The sequence below is a fragment of the Notamacropus eugenii genome, chromosome 2 (genome assembly GCF_028372415.1).
Source record: "Notamacropus eugenii isolate mMacEug1 chromosome 2, mMacEug1.pri_v2, whole genome shotgun sequence".
Classification (NCBI taxonomy): Eukaryota; Metazoa; Chordata; class Mammalia; order Diprotodontia; family Macropodidae; genus Notamacropus; species Notamacropus eugenii.
In genome coordinates, this window is record NC_092873.1 from 26,627,618 (window position 1) to 26,643,094 (window position 15,477).

General features: G+C 50.8%; 1 protein-coding gene across 2 annotated transcripts in view; it reads right to left on the reverse strand.

Moving 5' to 3' along the window:
• Positions 1-6,516, reverse strand: part of BRSK2 (BR serine/threonine kinase 2) — a 155,254-nt gene extending 148,738 nt beyond the window's left edge. For both annotated transcript variants that reach the window (XM_072639514.1, XM_072639515.1), the window contains exon 1: positions 5,817-6,516. In XM_072639514.1, coding sequence (XP_072495615.1) covers positions 5,817-5,910 — 94 coding nt within the window. In that variant the 5' untranslated portion in view covers positions 5,911-6,516. The remainder of the gene's footprint in view (positions 1-5,816) is intronic.
• Positions 6,517-15,477: the final 8,961 nt, after the last annotated feature.

The following is a 15,477-nucleotide window of genomic DNA, read 5'->3' on the forward strand; positions in this document are numbered from 1 at the left end:
AGACACATACATACACACTCACACTCACACACTCACACAGACACACTCACATTCACACACATGCACACAGACATTCACACACAGACACACACTGACACACACACACACTCGTACACACTCACATACACATTCACAGACCCTCACACACACACAGACACACACACACACACATACACAGACATGCACTCACAGACACACATTCAGAAGCAAGACACACACAGACACATACATACACACTCACACTCACACACTCACAGACACACTCACATTCACACACATGCACACAGACATTCACACACAGACACACACATACATACACACACTCACACATACACACACACATGTTCTGGGCTGATTCAGCATTCCGTCGACAATGTCCTTGCCTAGATCAAGCCCATAATAAATATGGGGAGAGAAAACTGGTTTGATGGAAGACGTTTAATTTTGTGCCTCTCTCGTCATCCTCCTGCCCACCAGCTCTCTCCTTTTGTAGTGACACCAACTGCCACCCAGCTCTGACGCACTATGGAGGAGCAGAATGGGGAACAAGTCAGGCTCTGCCGGCCCCGCCAATGTGAGATTTGGGTATAAATAGAGAATGATATGGAACTATTTGGATATAAATATAGAATGAATCTGCCTCATGCATGTTAGACAGATGACCTGCCCGGGAGAAAGCAAGCACCTGGAACTGAAAGCCCAACTCAGAAACTTGCAAAGAAAAAGGCCCCTAGTCTAGATGGCCCTTTGGCCATGGGTCCAGTTTTACTTCCTAGAGATTCCAGGCCAGCCTCTGCTTGTGCAGGCTTTTTGATAGGATCCGGGCACAGCCTCTACAAAGGGGTCCTGAGCCTGAGCTGTCTTAAGGAGTAGTTACAAACAACCAAACCTCCTGGATTTGGAGCTGGGAGAGTGTGAGAAGTGAGGGGGCAAAGGCCCAGAAAGAAGGTACCTTTGGTCACACAGGTGGTGATGAGAAGAAGTGAGGTTTGAATTCTTCAGATGGCTGGCTCCCTTGGCCCATCATGGAAGAGGCCAGGCTGGAACCTGAAGCCCCTTCTCAGACCACTGCGTGCACAGAACCCTCTCTCTCTGCTGAGTTTTTCACCCAACTGAGGCCTGAGACAGCAGAGCTGCAGAGGCCAAACAAGGTCCTGTCCTCTAGCTTCCTTCTGGATCATGCCCCCATACCTCAGCTTCCATGGAACTTAGTCTGGAAGTTTCCTCAGCACCGAGTGTTCCTTCCCTCTACCCCCTGGACTGTCTCTCTGCCATGCCAGCCCCCTTCCCACATCAGTGAGCTCTTCCCGGGGCTTGCTTTTAGAGGAGAGTCCAAGGCTGGCCAGCCTTCATTGCTCTCTGGCCTTTTCTGACTTTTTGGCCTCAGCACCAGCTCTAAGGGTACCTTCTCCTCCTACACCCTTTTCATCTTTCTTTTGTGTGCTCCTTTATCCCATCACACTGTAAGGTTCTTGATGTCAGGGACTATCTATTTTTGCTCTATTTGAGTCCCTAGGGCACAATGGCCAGCACTTGGGATACTCTTAATAAAGACTGCCCAGAGTCCAAGCCTCTGCTGAGAAAGTTCCTTCCACCATATACTGCCAGTAGGGCCCCTGCTCCCTACAAAGCTTCCTTTTCAATGCCTACCAGGGAAGTTGCCTCCCAGCTTCAAGGACTGGTGGAGCAGAAAACAGAAGAACCTGTGATTGCTGCACTTTGGGGGTGCCACAGAGGCAAACGTGTGGGGGAGAGGGAGTTCAAGTTTGTCCTCTTCCTCCCCTGGGAGGTGCAGCTCTGGCCAGTCTGACCCAGCTTCCCTCCAGAACTTGCTAACTTCCTTGGACTTTTCTGGTCACTGAAGACAAGCCTTTCTCAAAGCCCCAATGGATTGGGGAAGAGTCTAAGAGAGAAACCTGGGAGTCAGGGCAATGAAGAGGGCCTTTCAGATCAGCCTTTATCCCCTCACCATGGTCACTAGTCTAGACCAAGCTGGGGAAAGTACAAGTACACTAGCACTTGGTGTTAAAAGACAAACAGAAAGTGCTGTGGCCAGGCTATCTTTCTATCAAGAGAGCAGTTACTAGACCCAACTGCCCAACAGACAGCCAGCCAGACAGATGAAGAGTTGGATGTATGGACCAACAGATGTATAGACAGAGTGCTTCACTGGGTATAAATCTTGAAATACATGCAGCAGGATGGAGTGGAACTCCCCCCCTCCAGCCCCTCCCCCCAGACCTTCCTGCCCCAGCTGCACAAGCAAACCTTCCTTCTCGGTTTTCTCTTTATTGTATAAGAATCCAGGGACAGCAGCTTTCTAAGGATCTTAGGGCTAATGAAGCCAAAATAAAGGCAGAAATCTATGGTTCCCAGCACCCCAAAGGGGGAGACTGAGACCCAAGCAAGGAAGAGGCTAGGGGAGGGAAGAGTCTGTCTGCTTTATGTTCAAATCTGATGTTTTCTAAACATGGTCCTTGCAGCATGTTATTGGAACACAAGGCACATCTTTTCCTGTTCATTACTGTTAATTACAGTGGAGCCCTCCTATAATTAACTGGAGTACAGTGGGAGTCAGTGAAACTTGGAGAAGCCCCCCTTCCCAGCAGCCTGGCAGTACTTTGACAGGGAATAACCAAATTTTATCGGGAGGATAATTAGATTATTCTGGAACCTCCCTCCCAGAGGGGGCCTCGCTCTCCAGCACCTCCTGGTTTAGTGAATTGCAGTGGCTCCTCAGGAAACAAACTGATCACTGAAGGAAGCTGTTGGGATGGAACAGGGAGCTTCTGATTGGCCTATCTCTGCCTCTCCTTTTGCTTTCTGGCACTGGGATGCTAGCAGGCTGGACCAGGGCTTCTCTCCTCCCTGCCTCAGTCACTGTCTCCCATTTCCTCAGGGCAAGCCAGGACATGGAGGGGGCAACATTTAAGCTTGGGAGGTAGTACATGGGAAGGCCCAAAGCTACTCAAAGGCTCTGTCCTGGTGGGGAACCCAGAACACTGAAGAAGGGGAGGAAAAGAGAGACAGGAAGAGAGGAACAGATGCCACCCACATCCTCCTGAGACTCCTTGATCTACTCCAAGGGTAGAAGGGGCTGAGTTTTATTCTGCAGGCCTTCCCTAGAGCCTGGCATATCATGGTGGGAAGCAGGGTGATGAATGCTGGATGAGTGAAATTCCATGGCACTGCTGCCCTTTCTGGAGCTGACTCAACCTGCACCCAGGGACCCAGAGGGGTATCCAGCTGCCTTGTTCTTCCCTTAAGTCTGGGGATTTTCTCAATCTGAACAAACAAACATCCATCCACATGGAAAAGGGTGTCAGGCATGGAACTAAGCACAAGGGATGCAGAAGCACACTCAGAACAAGAACTTATCTTACTGGGAGAAAGCAAAGCAACCAGGTAAGCACATTCACAATGTAGAGGAAATGTGTAGGGAGTCATTGGGGAATGGGGGAAAACTAACCCCTGAGCCTGCCTGAAAACAGACAAGACCTCCTGGTAAGCCCTGAAGGGACTGAAATGAGGAGGGAGAGCATGCCAGGTACAGAGGCAGAGGGGCTGGCTGGAGAATGGCAATGGGGGCTTTTCATGGCAAACAGGACTTCACATTTGATTCCAGAGGCAAGAGGGTCCAGATGGAGCCCTTGAGCAGGGGAGTAACAAGGTCACCCCTGGGTATAAGGAAGATCCCCCTCAGAAGCTACTGTGTGTAGAGGGTGGATGGGAGAGGGGGCAAATTATGAGGCAAAGAAAGCAATGAGAAAGCTATTGGGATAGTCAAGTGGTGAGGGCTTGTAGCCTCCAGACAGGCTGGGAGACATAGGGTAGGCCACCATCCTCAGCAAGTGGCTGAATGAATGAGAACACCCAGAGGTTGCCAGTCTGGTCAAGTGGGAGAGTGTGGGAAAGTAGAAGATGCCAAGGAAAATGCCAGGCTTTGCTTCTCTGCTGAGTAGGGGGAACACGGTGACCAGCAAGAGAGCCTGGTGTGTGGTTTTCACCTTAAGAAACAAAATGGCTGAGTCAGAAAACACTGAAGGAAGGGGCATCTGAGCAGACCCACAGCCTAGGACAAGAGGAGCCAGACCAGGGGCCTTTGGGGCCTGTTCAGGGACCCTCTGGCCCACTGATTAGCCGTCAGGGATGGGGAACAGTGGTCTGGAGATCTCAGGGTCCCTCCTTTGGCCCTGCCCAGACTGGGAGCTCCTCTAGGACAGGGGTTTACTGCTTTAAGGTCTCCCAGGCCCTGCCCCAACCTCCAGTCACAGTAGGCCCTGAAAAAATGGTTGATGGTAAAGTAGAATCGTGCCAATTCCCCTCGGAGCTCAAAGCTGAAGAGCTGGCAGCTCAGGAACATTCCCCTCATCTCTGTTTGAGGGTGGGGCTGGGGCTCAAATTAACCCCACTCCAGGAGACTAATTGCGCCCCGAGGGGCCTCGCAGCTTCTCCTTCTCCCTCAGCCTCAAGCACACAAAGGCCAGACACTGGCTTAACAGCTCTCACAGAGCATCCCAGGAACCCTGCGGCTGGGGAGCCGAGGCCCCCAGGCGCGGGGCCTCCAGCCCGGCTTCGAGCCTGCTGCTCGGGGCCCTTGTGGACGATAGCGGGGAACCTGCCCGGGCTGGGACTGAGGGGACCGCACCGCGACAGCGGGCAGACTCAGGGCGACCTCACCTTTGTCCCACCAGATCTTTGTCCCAGCGGCTCAGCTCGCACCCCAGCTGGCCGAGGGGAGGTGATGGAGGCCGCTGGGGGCCCAGGGGGCGCAGCTGCCGGGCCGGCACGCCTATTAGCCAGGCTGCCTCCAGCAGATGGGGGCTCAGCTTCAGCCCAGCCCGACCTGGCTGCCAGCCCCCCCTTTCCCCCCCCATCCCACACAATGGGCCTGGGGCCTGTCGGGCCGGAACAGTGATCCGGTCCCTTCCCCAGACCGCTGGTTGGTGAAGGTTTGCACCTGTGCTAGCTGCGCTGAGATCGCGGACCAGAATGCATCCGTCCGTACTCTGTCCGCGGGTGGGGTGCCCTCCCTCGGGGCCCCGGGCCCGGCCGCGCCCCAACTGCCCGAAGCCTGTTCCCCTCCCCCTCTTCCCCATGCCAGGCCAGCCCTGTGCAGCGGGACTGACGGACAAACAGACGGATGAACCCCCGCGCTCCCTTTCTCCCTCCAGACAATGGTTCCCCCTGCCGCAGGGCCAGCCGCCTGCCTGCCTGTCTGCCTGCAGCCCACCCACCCTCGGGAGAAGAGAAGGAGAGCGAGCCTGAAAGAACAGGAGAGGAGATTGGGGCGGGGGGGGGGGGGGGGGGGGGAGCTGGCGCGGGAGTCGGGGAAGCCTGCAGAAATGTCGCTGTGCCGCAGCCCGGCCTCTGCGCCTCCAGGGCCCCGGCTGGGGAGCCGAGCTGGGGGAGGGGGGACGCCTGGACCTAACCCGCCCCCGCCGCTGGGCCCGCCCGCCCGTCTGTCAGTCCATCGGTCCGCAACCCACTGGCTACCCCGTATCACGGCGGACTACACCCTTCTCCATCATGATGTCATGACAGACGGGCCGCCGCCGCCACCGCCTGGATCCTCCCCTACCCCCATCCGCGCCCAGCCGCGCCGCTCCCGGGGATGCAGAGGGGCACCAGCGAACGCCGGCCTCCTGCGCCAGCACCCAGCCCCTCCCGCCGGCCAGCGCACGCCCAGCCGTCCGGTAGTCTCGGCTCCAGTCCCTGCCCCCGCCCCACAGGCAGGCCGCACCGCCACCCCCCACCCCCCATCGGTGGGTCCCTCCATCCCTCTGGCTGTGCATCTCTCGGTCGTCCCCACGCACCTGTCTGCCCCTTGCCCAGCGTCTTCTCCAGGCGGTAGGGTCCCACATACTGCGCGTGTTGCGCTCCGCTGCCTTCTTTCCCCGTGGATGTCATCGCTGGCCGGCAAGGCTGCGGGCCGAGGACTGGGACGAGGGCGGCGGCGGGGGCCCGTCTGCGGGGCGGGGGCAGGGGGCGCCCGGCTTCTCCTCCTGGTAAGCCCGCTCGGCCGTCCCTCCCGGACGGGCAGCGCGCTCTGCCGCTGCCGGGGTTGAGGTCGCCGGGGCCTCTGGGGCTTCTGGGGACGGGACTGGGGTCGGGGCCTGGGCTGCCGCTGGGGCTGCTACCTGCCTCTGCTCCTCCGCTGGTCCTCCTCCTCCTCCTCCTCTTCCTTCCCTCTAGGAAGCGCGGGCCCGCAAAGCTTCGCTGGACGGCCACCCGGCGGCCAGCCCCGGTGGCCAAGGCTCCTTCCCCGGGAAAGCGCGGGGCTGGGGCCGCCTAGGCGCCGAGGAGCCCCCGCCTCTGCTGCGCCCGCTGCTGCTGCTGCGCCCGCTGCTGCTGCTGCTGCTGCTGCTGGTGATGCTGCTGCTGCTGGTGATGCTCCCGTAGCTGCATGGTCCCTGGCGGACGCCCGCAAGGACCGAACCCGGGAGCCTCGCACCGCCCGCCCGCGCTCCTTGTTCTCCGGCCCAGCAGCTGCTCCCCGAGCGCTGAGCGGAGCGAGCGTGAGCGAGCAAGGGAGAGAGCGAGGAGAGAGAGCGAGGAAGGAGGGAACGAGGGAGGGGGAGGAGATGAAAGGGGAGGGGGGAGTGAGAGGGAGCAAGCAGGCGGAAGCGGCTGGGACCGCGGCGGCGACTGGCACCGGTGTCAGCCAATCAGTGCCAACCTCCACCCTCCCCCTGCCCCCTTTTCCCTCCCAGAACCCCCCTCCGCTCCCTGCTCCTGCTGTTCTACCCCTGCCCCGCCCGGACGCTCTCCAACCCGGGGAGGAGCATCCTCCCTGACCTGGCCCCGGGCGCCCTTGGCAGAGACGGCTGAGGCAAGGTCCTGACCTCTGTCCTGAGGCCACTGAGCCTGGACCCAGAGAACCTTCACTGGCAGGCACCCACCCACTCAGCCAACGGAGACTCCGTGGTACAGATAGAGTAGGCACCCTGGTTGCAGCAGAGAGAAGATCCCTGGGTAGTCCTGCCCCTGCCCAGCGCCAGCTGAAGCTTACCAAGGAGCCAGACTAGAAAAGACCTCCTTGCTGCCTGGCACAGACTTGGAAAATGGTGGGATGGGGTACCCTTAGGATCCCTGGCTTGAGCTCAGAGTCATGTATGAGAGTTAGGGTAAAAGGGGTGTCTTCTCCAGCCTTAATCTTCATAAACCAGGCTGGGAAGGAAGACTCGGTTCGGTTCTGGTGAGCAGAGGTGGGCATGGTCCTCCCTTGCCATTGGAAAAGGAGAATCCCCAGCTCTCAGTACCACTGCTGGATCTACCCAAGCTGGAGCAGGGAAAGAGGGAAAGGCAGAAGTCCCACCTCCTGCAAAGCCATCTCCAGATGCTCTGAACATTTCACCTGCTTGTATTCAGAGAGTAGGGGTCAGACTGTTCTCTCCCACAAAGAAGGAAGGGAGGGACCCAGGCTAGAGACATTAGGCACCTTGCCCAATATTGTGCAACAAATAGCATGATCTTACTTCAATAGCTGAACTGGTAGGTGAAAGCGCTCTCAGCCTCCCCTGGCCCAGATCACAGCCCTTCCTCACCTCAGGAGATAGTTAGTATTGCTGAGGACTTTGGGCAACCTGACTTTGTCCTTCACACTGAACCAAGATGGTCCTGAGCACAACATTGTCCCAGCAGGTCCTTTCCTCTTTGTGAGAATTCACACTCCACTAGCTTGGCCCACAAGAGCCTGGGATCACCACCCAGACATAGTGAGGGAACCGGTAGATTCAGGAGCCAGCCAATGTTTGTTCTCTACACCTGTTTTTCTCTGCCACCAAAGTACAATGCCAGAAGTGGTGTGAGTGTGTGTGTGTGTGTGTGTGTGTGTGTGTGTGTGTGTGTTAGGAAACAGAGGGGACCCTGGGCAGAACTTTTTCTCTTCCAGGCACCTGGGAATTTTCTTTCATCTTTACCTCCTGGGCTCCAGTCTCAGAGCCTGGAGGATTCCTCCTCATCAAAGGGATCCCCTCTCTTTGTGCTCCTGATCTCGTCTCATCCAGTCTCCTCTAGGAGTCTGTCTTTTTCGTCATGTCTTCCTTCCTGCCCTCCAAGTACCCCCTCTGATAGGTCTGTGATCTCATTGATGGAGGGGAAGTTTCTACAGTGACACAGATTAAAAGTCATCCCTGCGTGACCACCCTGTTAATTGTGTTTACTCCCTCCCATGGATTTCCTTGCAGGGGTCTCTTCAGCATGCTGAAGGCCTTCCTTGCTAGCTCTCACATGTGGCTAGGGTGTTAGCAGAATGGTCTGACTGTCCACCTCTCCTCTCTTGCTTTTGCTACATGACCAACCCATTTCTTTGTATCATAAGATTCTTTGAAGGCACCATTTGGTCTTGTTCTTTGAAACAGTCCCCTCTCACTCTCTAAGTTAACATCTTTCTCAATTCACTGGTTTCTTCTCTGTTACCTACAAACATGCTTAGGTCTCCTCCTTTCTTAAAAGAAAGAAAATGGAACCATCTCTTCAAGTTCTAGTTCCATTTCTCCTCATTTTTATAGCCAAACTTAGAAAAAGCTATCTCTACCCTTGGTCTCCATGCCATCAGTGCCTTACAATTTGGCCTCTTCTGCCACCACTCCACAAAACTGGTCTCTTGAAAGATTCCAGTGATCCAGCTCTTTATTGCAAACACCAGCAGCCTTTTCTTAACTCCCCTGCTTCCAGGAAGCTCTGCAGCATTTGACCCTGCTGGCCACTGCTCTTCCTGGAGACTCCAACTTCCAAACTGTCCTGACAGTGCCTTCCTGGTTCTCCTCCCAAGTTTCCTCTGCTGGAGTATGTCCCAATGCCTGCATGGGCATCCTCAAAAGTTCTGTTCTTGGTCCTCTTTTTTTCTTTCTCTCCACTTTCTCTCTTGGGGATCCCATTCATTCCTGTGGATTAAATGATCATCACTATGCCTGTGGTCCTCAGATCTACTAATCCAGCCCTAACCTCTCAGCTGACCCTCAGCCTCCCATCTCCAATGGCCCATTAGATCTCTTGAACTGGATAACTCATAGACATCTCAGGCTCAATGTGTCTGAACTGGACTGCCTTCTCTTTCTCCCCACTTCCCTTTTCCTCCAGGGCACTGTCAGCCCACCAACCATCCTGACCAGTATCTTCCTCAACTTGACAGCCACTCATCCTACCCCAAAACCTAATCAGCTGCCAAATCTAGTTTTTTTTAGTCCTACAACATCCCTCACATTCATCATCTTCTCACCCCTCACATAGGAATTGAGGCTCTCATCATCTTTAAACAGTATTGCAATAACCTCCTGAAAGAAAACTAGGGGATGCCACAGTGCAGAGTGCTGAGAAAGGAGTTGAGAAGACTTGAGTTTAAGTGTCCAGCCCCGGACACTTCAATCAGTAAACATTTACTAATTACCTATTACATGCCAGGAATTGTGCTCAGTAATGGAACCATCTGTGTAGGGCAAGTCTCTACCTCAGTTTAAAATGGGGATCATAATAGCCCCTGTTTCCCAAGGTTGTTGTGAGAGAATATTTTTAAAGAACTTGTTTGTAAACTTTAAAAAAATCTTTTATTTTTCCCCAATTACCTGTAAGGTAATTTGAAACATTCATTTAAAAAAACTTCAAATTCCAAATTTCCTCTCTCCCTCCCTGAGATGGTAAGCAGTTGGATATAGGTTATACATGTGCAGCCATGCCAAACATTTTCACATTAGTCATGTGAAAAAAACCACAGACCAAAAAGGGAAGAAAATATTAAAAACACAAAGAAAGTGAAAAAATAATCTGCTTCACTCTGCATTCAGACTCCATAGTTCTTTCTCTGGAGGTGGAGAGCATTTTTCATCATGGATCCTATGGAATTGTCTTGGATCATTGCATTGCTGAGAAAAGCAGTCGTTCACAGTTGATTATCATACAATATTGCTATTACTGTGTACAATGTTCTCCTGATTCTGCTCAATTCAATTTACCTTGGTTCATATAAACCTTTCCAGATTTTTCTGAAATCCTACCACTTGTTCTTTCTTATACCACAGTAGTATTCCATTACATTCATATACCACAACTTGTTCAGCCATTCCTCAATGGATGGGCATCCCCTTAATTTCTAATTCTTTTCCACCACAAAAAGAGCTGCTATAACTATTTTTGTACAAATAGGTCCTTCTCTCTCTCCCCTCCTCACTTTTAAAGTTTCTTTGGGATACAAACCTAGAAGTGGTATTACTGGATCAAAGGATATGTACGGTTTTATAACCCTTTGGGCATAGTTCCAAATTGCTCTCTAGAATGACTGAATCAGTTCACCACTCCACCAAGGGCCTTGTAAACTTTAAAGTGTTATATTAATACTAATTGTGAGTAGGAAAAATGTGACTACACAGTGGTGAGCTTCTCCAAAGCAATCTTGGTGAAAATAATTCTTATTTATTTGCTTGTGAACCTGTCCTAACTTCTCAGTAGGATGCTTTTTCATCTTAGATTTCCATGCCTAACACAGTGCCTAGCATAGAGCATCCTGCCAAGCAGAGGCTGGATAGAAATTTGTTGATTGATTGGTTGAAGAGTACATGTGGCCCATGTCTCTGGCTTTAGGTCATCTCTGAAGGAGATGGATTAGCTGTGGCATGTGGCTTCCCTTTGACAGCCAGCTCACTTCCAAGCCTATTCAGCCTGAGGTCAGGGAATGCCAGTGCATCTTAAATGCTAGTTGGAGGAAAGCATGTCTGCATCATGAAAATGTAAGTCTTGATGGATGCATGTCCTCGATATGGGCAACTAGCTGGCACCACAGTGGATAGAGTGCTAGACTTGGAGTCAGGAAAACTCATCTTCATGAGTTCAAATCCAGCCTCAGACACTTACTAGCTATGTGATCCTGGGCAAGTCACTAACCCTGTTTGCCTCAGTTTCCTCATCTGTAAAATGAGATAAACCACTCTAGTATCTTTGCCAAGAAAACTCTAAATGGAGTCACAAAGAGTTGGACATGGCTGAAAAAAACCAATAACACTGTGTCTGGTACTAGCAAAGAGCGCAAAGACAAAAACCAGGTACAGCCTACGACAAGCTTGTCTCCAACAAGGTAGAAGTAACCGTACTGGAAAGTCATACGAACAACATAAGCAAAGTCAATATGGAACCATTTTGCTTTGTTTGTGGGGCGAGAACACTAAGAACTGGAGAAATTAGGAAAGACCCTGTGTGAGAGGGACTGCCTGAACTGATCCTTAGAAGGAGCCGGAGGCTTCCGGAGGTGGAGGGAAGGAAAGAGCACTTGCCAGGTCTGGGGCACAGCTTGGACAAAGGTGTGGAGATGGGAAATGGGAAGTCATTTATGAGGAACACTCGTTGGGCTGCTTGACTGGGCTGGAGCCTGATAGGAAAGGGCTTCAAATGGCAGAAACGGGAGGGGGAGGAGGGGGATCTTCTTTTATTCTAGAAATAGATCCTGATGCAGAGACGCAGACAATCATTACAGAGATATATGTGTGCTAAGGTCTCTTCTGGTCTTAGATTCAATGAAGACACCCACTTTGTGGCACAGTCAGTGAGTCAATAAGAATTTATTCTGCACCTACGTTGTGCCAGGCACTGGTGAAGCACAATTGGACTCTTTGAGGAGGAGCCAGCCTATCTGCAAACTGGCCTGTAAGACCTACCCACCGGCAAAGACCACAGTTTAAGGGCTTAATCCTTCAGGCCATTAATGGAAAGTGCTTTTTCAGTTCAAGGAAGTGTGGTCTACTGCACAGAGAGCTAGTTTTAAAGAAAGGAAGATCAGGGTTTAGATCCCACTTGACACACATGTGCACATGAACGCACATACATGCATGCATACATGCATGAACACACGTGCGTGTGCACAGTTGCACATGCGCACACAATGTACATGCACACACATACACATGCTGTGTGACCCAGGGGAAATCCCCTAACCTCTTACTGGTCTAGACAATGCTTTAAGACTATTAGCTACAGAGAAGTACCCGATCATTGTTGGTAAATGCAGTTTCCTCACCTATGCACATGCATCACAGGCCAGCCCCTCTCTCAATCCTTCATTATGTGAATGAGTCACTGTTACCAAAAAAGGCTCCTGAGAAGAGGATCCAGCTAGAAAAGGCAGCTGCTGGTCCTCCAGGAAGAGCCCAGGATGCTGCCCCCAAGGTGGGGAAAGGGGCCTGGCTGGTGCTGGTCAATTTGTAGAGCAAGGATGACCCCAGAATGAACAGGTATGGGCCAGCTGGGGTCCCTCCCATGCTCATGAATGTCCCTATCAGGAAAATCCTAGATCTGTGGCAGGGCAGAGCTATAGGCATCCCCACAGGTCCAAGGGAAAAATTTCTGCCACTTCTCCCAACAGCTACATGATCTTGTTCCTCTGGGGTCCTTGGGATGTGAATAGACTAGGCTGCTTTCATCTGGGAAGTGCTGGGACTCCAGCAGTGTGTCCCCTCAGGAATTTTAAGCAGAAGATGGATGGCCACTTCTCAGAGGTAGGTGCCACTGGGGGGAATTCCTTAATATATGGATCAAGCTAGAAACCAGGGAAGTCCCCAGCAACTTTCACATTATAGGATTCTGTTAAGAAAGCCCAACTGATCCAGTGATGGGATCTGACAGCCCATCAATCAGTACACATTGAGAGACTCCCGAGTCCTCAGAGGAAGCAGGTAGTGAGCTTTCTGTGGCCTGACCTCCTTGGAGAGCTTCAAGGCTGGCTGACTACTTACCAGGCATGTTTAATGGGTGTTCCTTTCTAGTGTAAGTTGGACTAGAACCGTCTGATGTCCCTCCCGACCCCGATATAGTGATTCAGAGGTCCCTTCTCTAATGTCCTCAACATGACAGATGAGGACAAGGAGTCAGCACACTCTCTGATCCTCACTGTCCCATCCAGATCCTAGAGGTAGGACTTTCATGACCCAGATCATCCCCTCCCCCACTGGGGAATTCAGTCCCTACCTCTCAGTCTTCCTTCCCATACCAACTTCTGTCCTCAGACTTGGGGATCTTTTTTTTCATTTTCAAAATATATTTTATTTTCCCCCAATTACATACAAACAGTTTTAAAAACATTAAAAAAAACCTTTGAGTTCCACATTTTTATCCCTCCCTTTCTCTTTCTTCTCCCCTTCCCCACTCCCTGAGATGGTAAGCAATCAGATATAGGCTATACATGTGTAATTATGCAAAACATTTCCATATTGGTTGTTTTCTACAAGATTCAAAAGAAAAAGAATGAAAGAAAGAAAGTGAAAATAACATGTTTCAATCTGCATTTAGTCAATATCAATTCTCTCTGTGGAGGTAGGTAGCATGCTTCATCATTAGGTCTTTGGGATTGTCTTGGATCCTTCTGAGAACAGCTAAGTCAGTCACAGTTAATTATTGTTACAATGTTGCTGTTACTGTATACAATGTTCTCCTGGTTCTGTTTGCTTCACTATGTATCAGTTCATGTAAGTCTTTCCAAATTTTTCTGAAATCATCCTGCTCATCACTTCTTAAAGCATAATAATATTCTATCACAATCATATAACACAGCTTGTTTAGCCATTCCCCAGTTGATGGGCATCACTTTGATTTCCATTTCTTAGCCACCACAAAAAAGAGCTGCTGTAAATATTTTTGTACAAATAGGTCCTTTCTCCTTTTGATGAGTGTCTTTGGAATATAGACCTAGAAGTTGTATTACTGGATCAAAGGGTATGCACGTTTTATAGTCTTTTGGGCATAGTTCCAAATTGCTCTCCAGAATGGTTGGATCAGCTCACAACTCCACTAATAGTGCATTAGTTTTCCCACATCCTCCCAACATCCAATATTTTCCCTTTTTGTCATATTAGCCATTCTTATAGGTATGAAGTGGTACCTCAGAGTTGTATAATTTGCATTTCTCTAATCAATTTAGATTTAGAGCATTTTTTCATATGACTATGGATCAGACCTGGGGAATCTTACAAAACATGTTCAATACACACCTTGTCCTCCCAGCTTATCAACCTCAATAGTCAAATACCCTCTGTTTACCCTAGCCACACAAGGACAGTCAGAATATGGATCTCACCAGCACCTATAGCTCTTCTAACTTCCATGATCCAGAATTTTGAAATCTGTCCCTCTGGTTTTTCATTTGTTTTCATTGGAGGAGAAGGGATAGAGAGAAAAAAAATAATTGAAAAAAGATAAGACCTCTCTGATTACAACCTCCTGTCTCCCTGTTCCTCTCCATGTCTCACTTCTCCTGAGTGTATTCTCCAGTCTCCTAGGACATCAAATTTATCTCTTCTGCCCTACTCTGACTTCCCTTCAATAACTGGACCCCAAAGTTAATGAGCTCTAGACCTCTGCTGTGGAATGTTGTGCTCCATGATGCCTTAATAAACTTCACTCCCATCATCCTTGGGATAACCACTATCTTCTCCATTCCTGCCCCCTCTTGTGCTGCTGAATGCCAATGAAGGAGGAAGGTGCCCAACTGTGCCCAACTGACCTCCACAAAATTATGTTATCTAATCTCGGTTGATCTCTCTCTCTCTCTCTCTCTCTCTCTCTCTCTCTCTCTCTCTCCAAACCTTCTTTTCCTCTCTTGAAGGGCCTCCATCTCTCTCTCAACAAAGAATCTTGCCTCTTCCTTTGCTGCGAACATCAAGGATCTCAGCCATGAGCTCTCCACTTGCCCCCCTCCTCTATCCTCCTCATTTTCCACTCTTTTGCACCAGTTTCTGAGGAGAAATGGCCCTTCTCTTTTCCAAGACTTCTTGCTGTGGCTAGGTCCATCTCATCAAATTACAGATTCATCAAATATGAGTTTTAGAAGGGACTTCAGCAGCCTTCAGTTCAACCTGTACTGGAAAGGTACCTCCCTATAACATACCTTTCATGTGAGCTTCTGTCCTCTTCCTGAAGACCTCCAAGGAAGGGAGACCACCACCTCCTTGGGCAGACCCTTGCATGCTGGGACAACTGTATTATTGGAGGTTTTTCCTGACCTATCTTTACAGCTTTCACCCCATTGCTTGCCCACTGGGGACAATAATCCCTCCTCTACAAGGCAGCCCTCCTGTGCCTCAGGCTTCTCCAAGACAAGCTCCCCAAGTCCTTCCTGGGAACCTCTAATGCCATGGCCCCTGAGCCCCCTCTGGATAATTGCCAGCCTGTCAATTCTCCTTCATAAACTATGGGGCTGGAAAGGAACCCTATGCTCAGCAGAGGCCTGCCAAGGGTAGAGGGGATGCCTATCCATTGGGAATTGGCTGAACAAGCTGTGGTATATGAATGTCATGGAATACTATTGTGCTATAAGAAAGAACAAACAAGCCAACTTCCGAAAATCTCGGAAAGACTTACATGAACTGATGCTGAGTGAAATGAGAAGAAGGAGGAGAACATTATACGTGGTAACAGCAGCACTGTGAAATGATCAGCTTTGATAAACTTAGCTCTTCTCAGCAATGCAAGGATCTCAGACAACTCCAAAAGACTCAT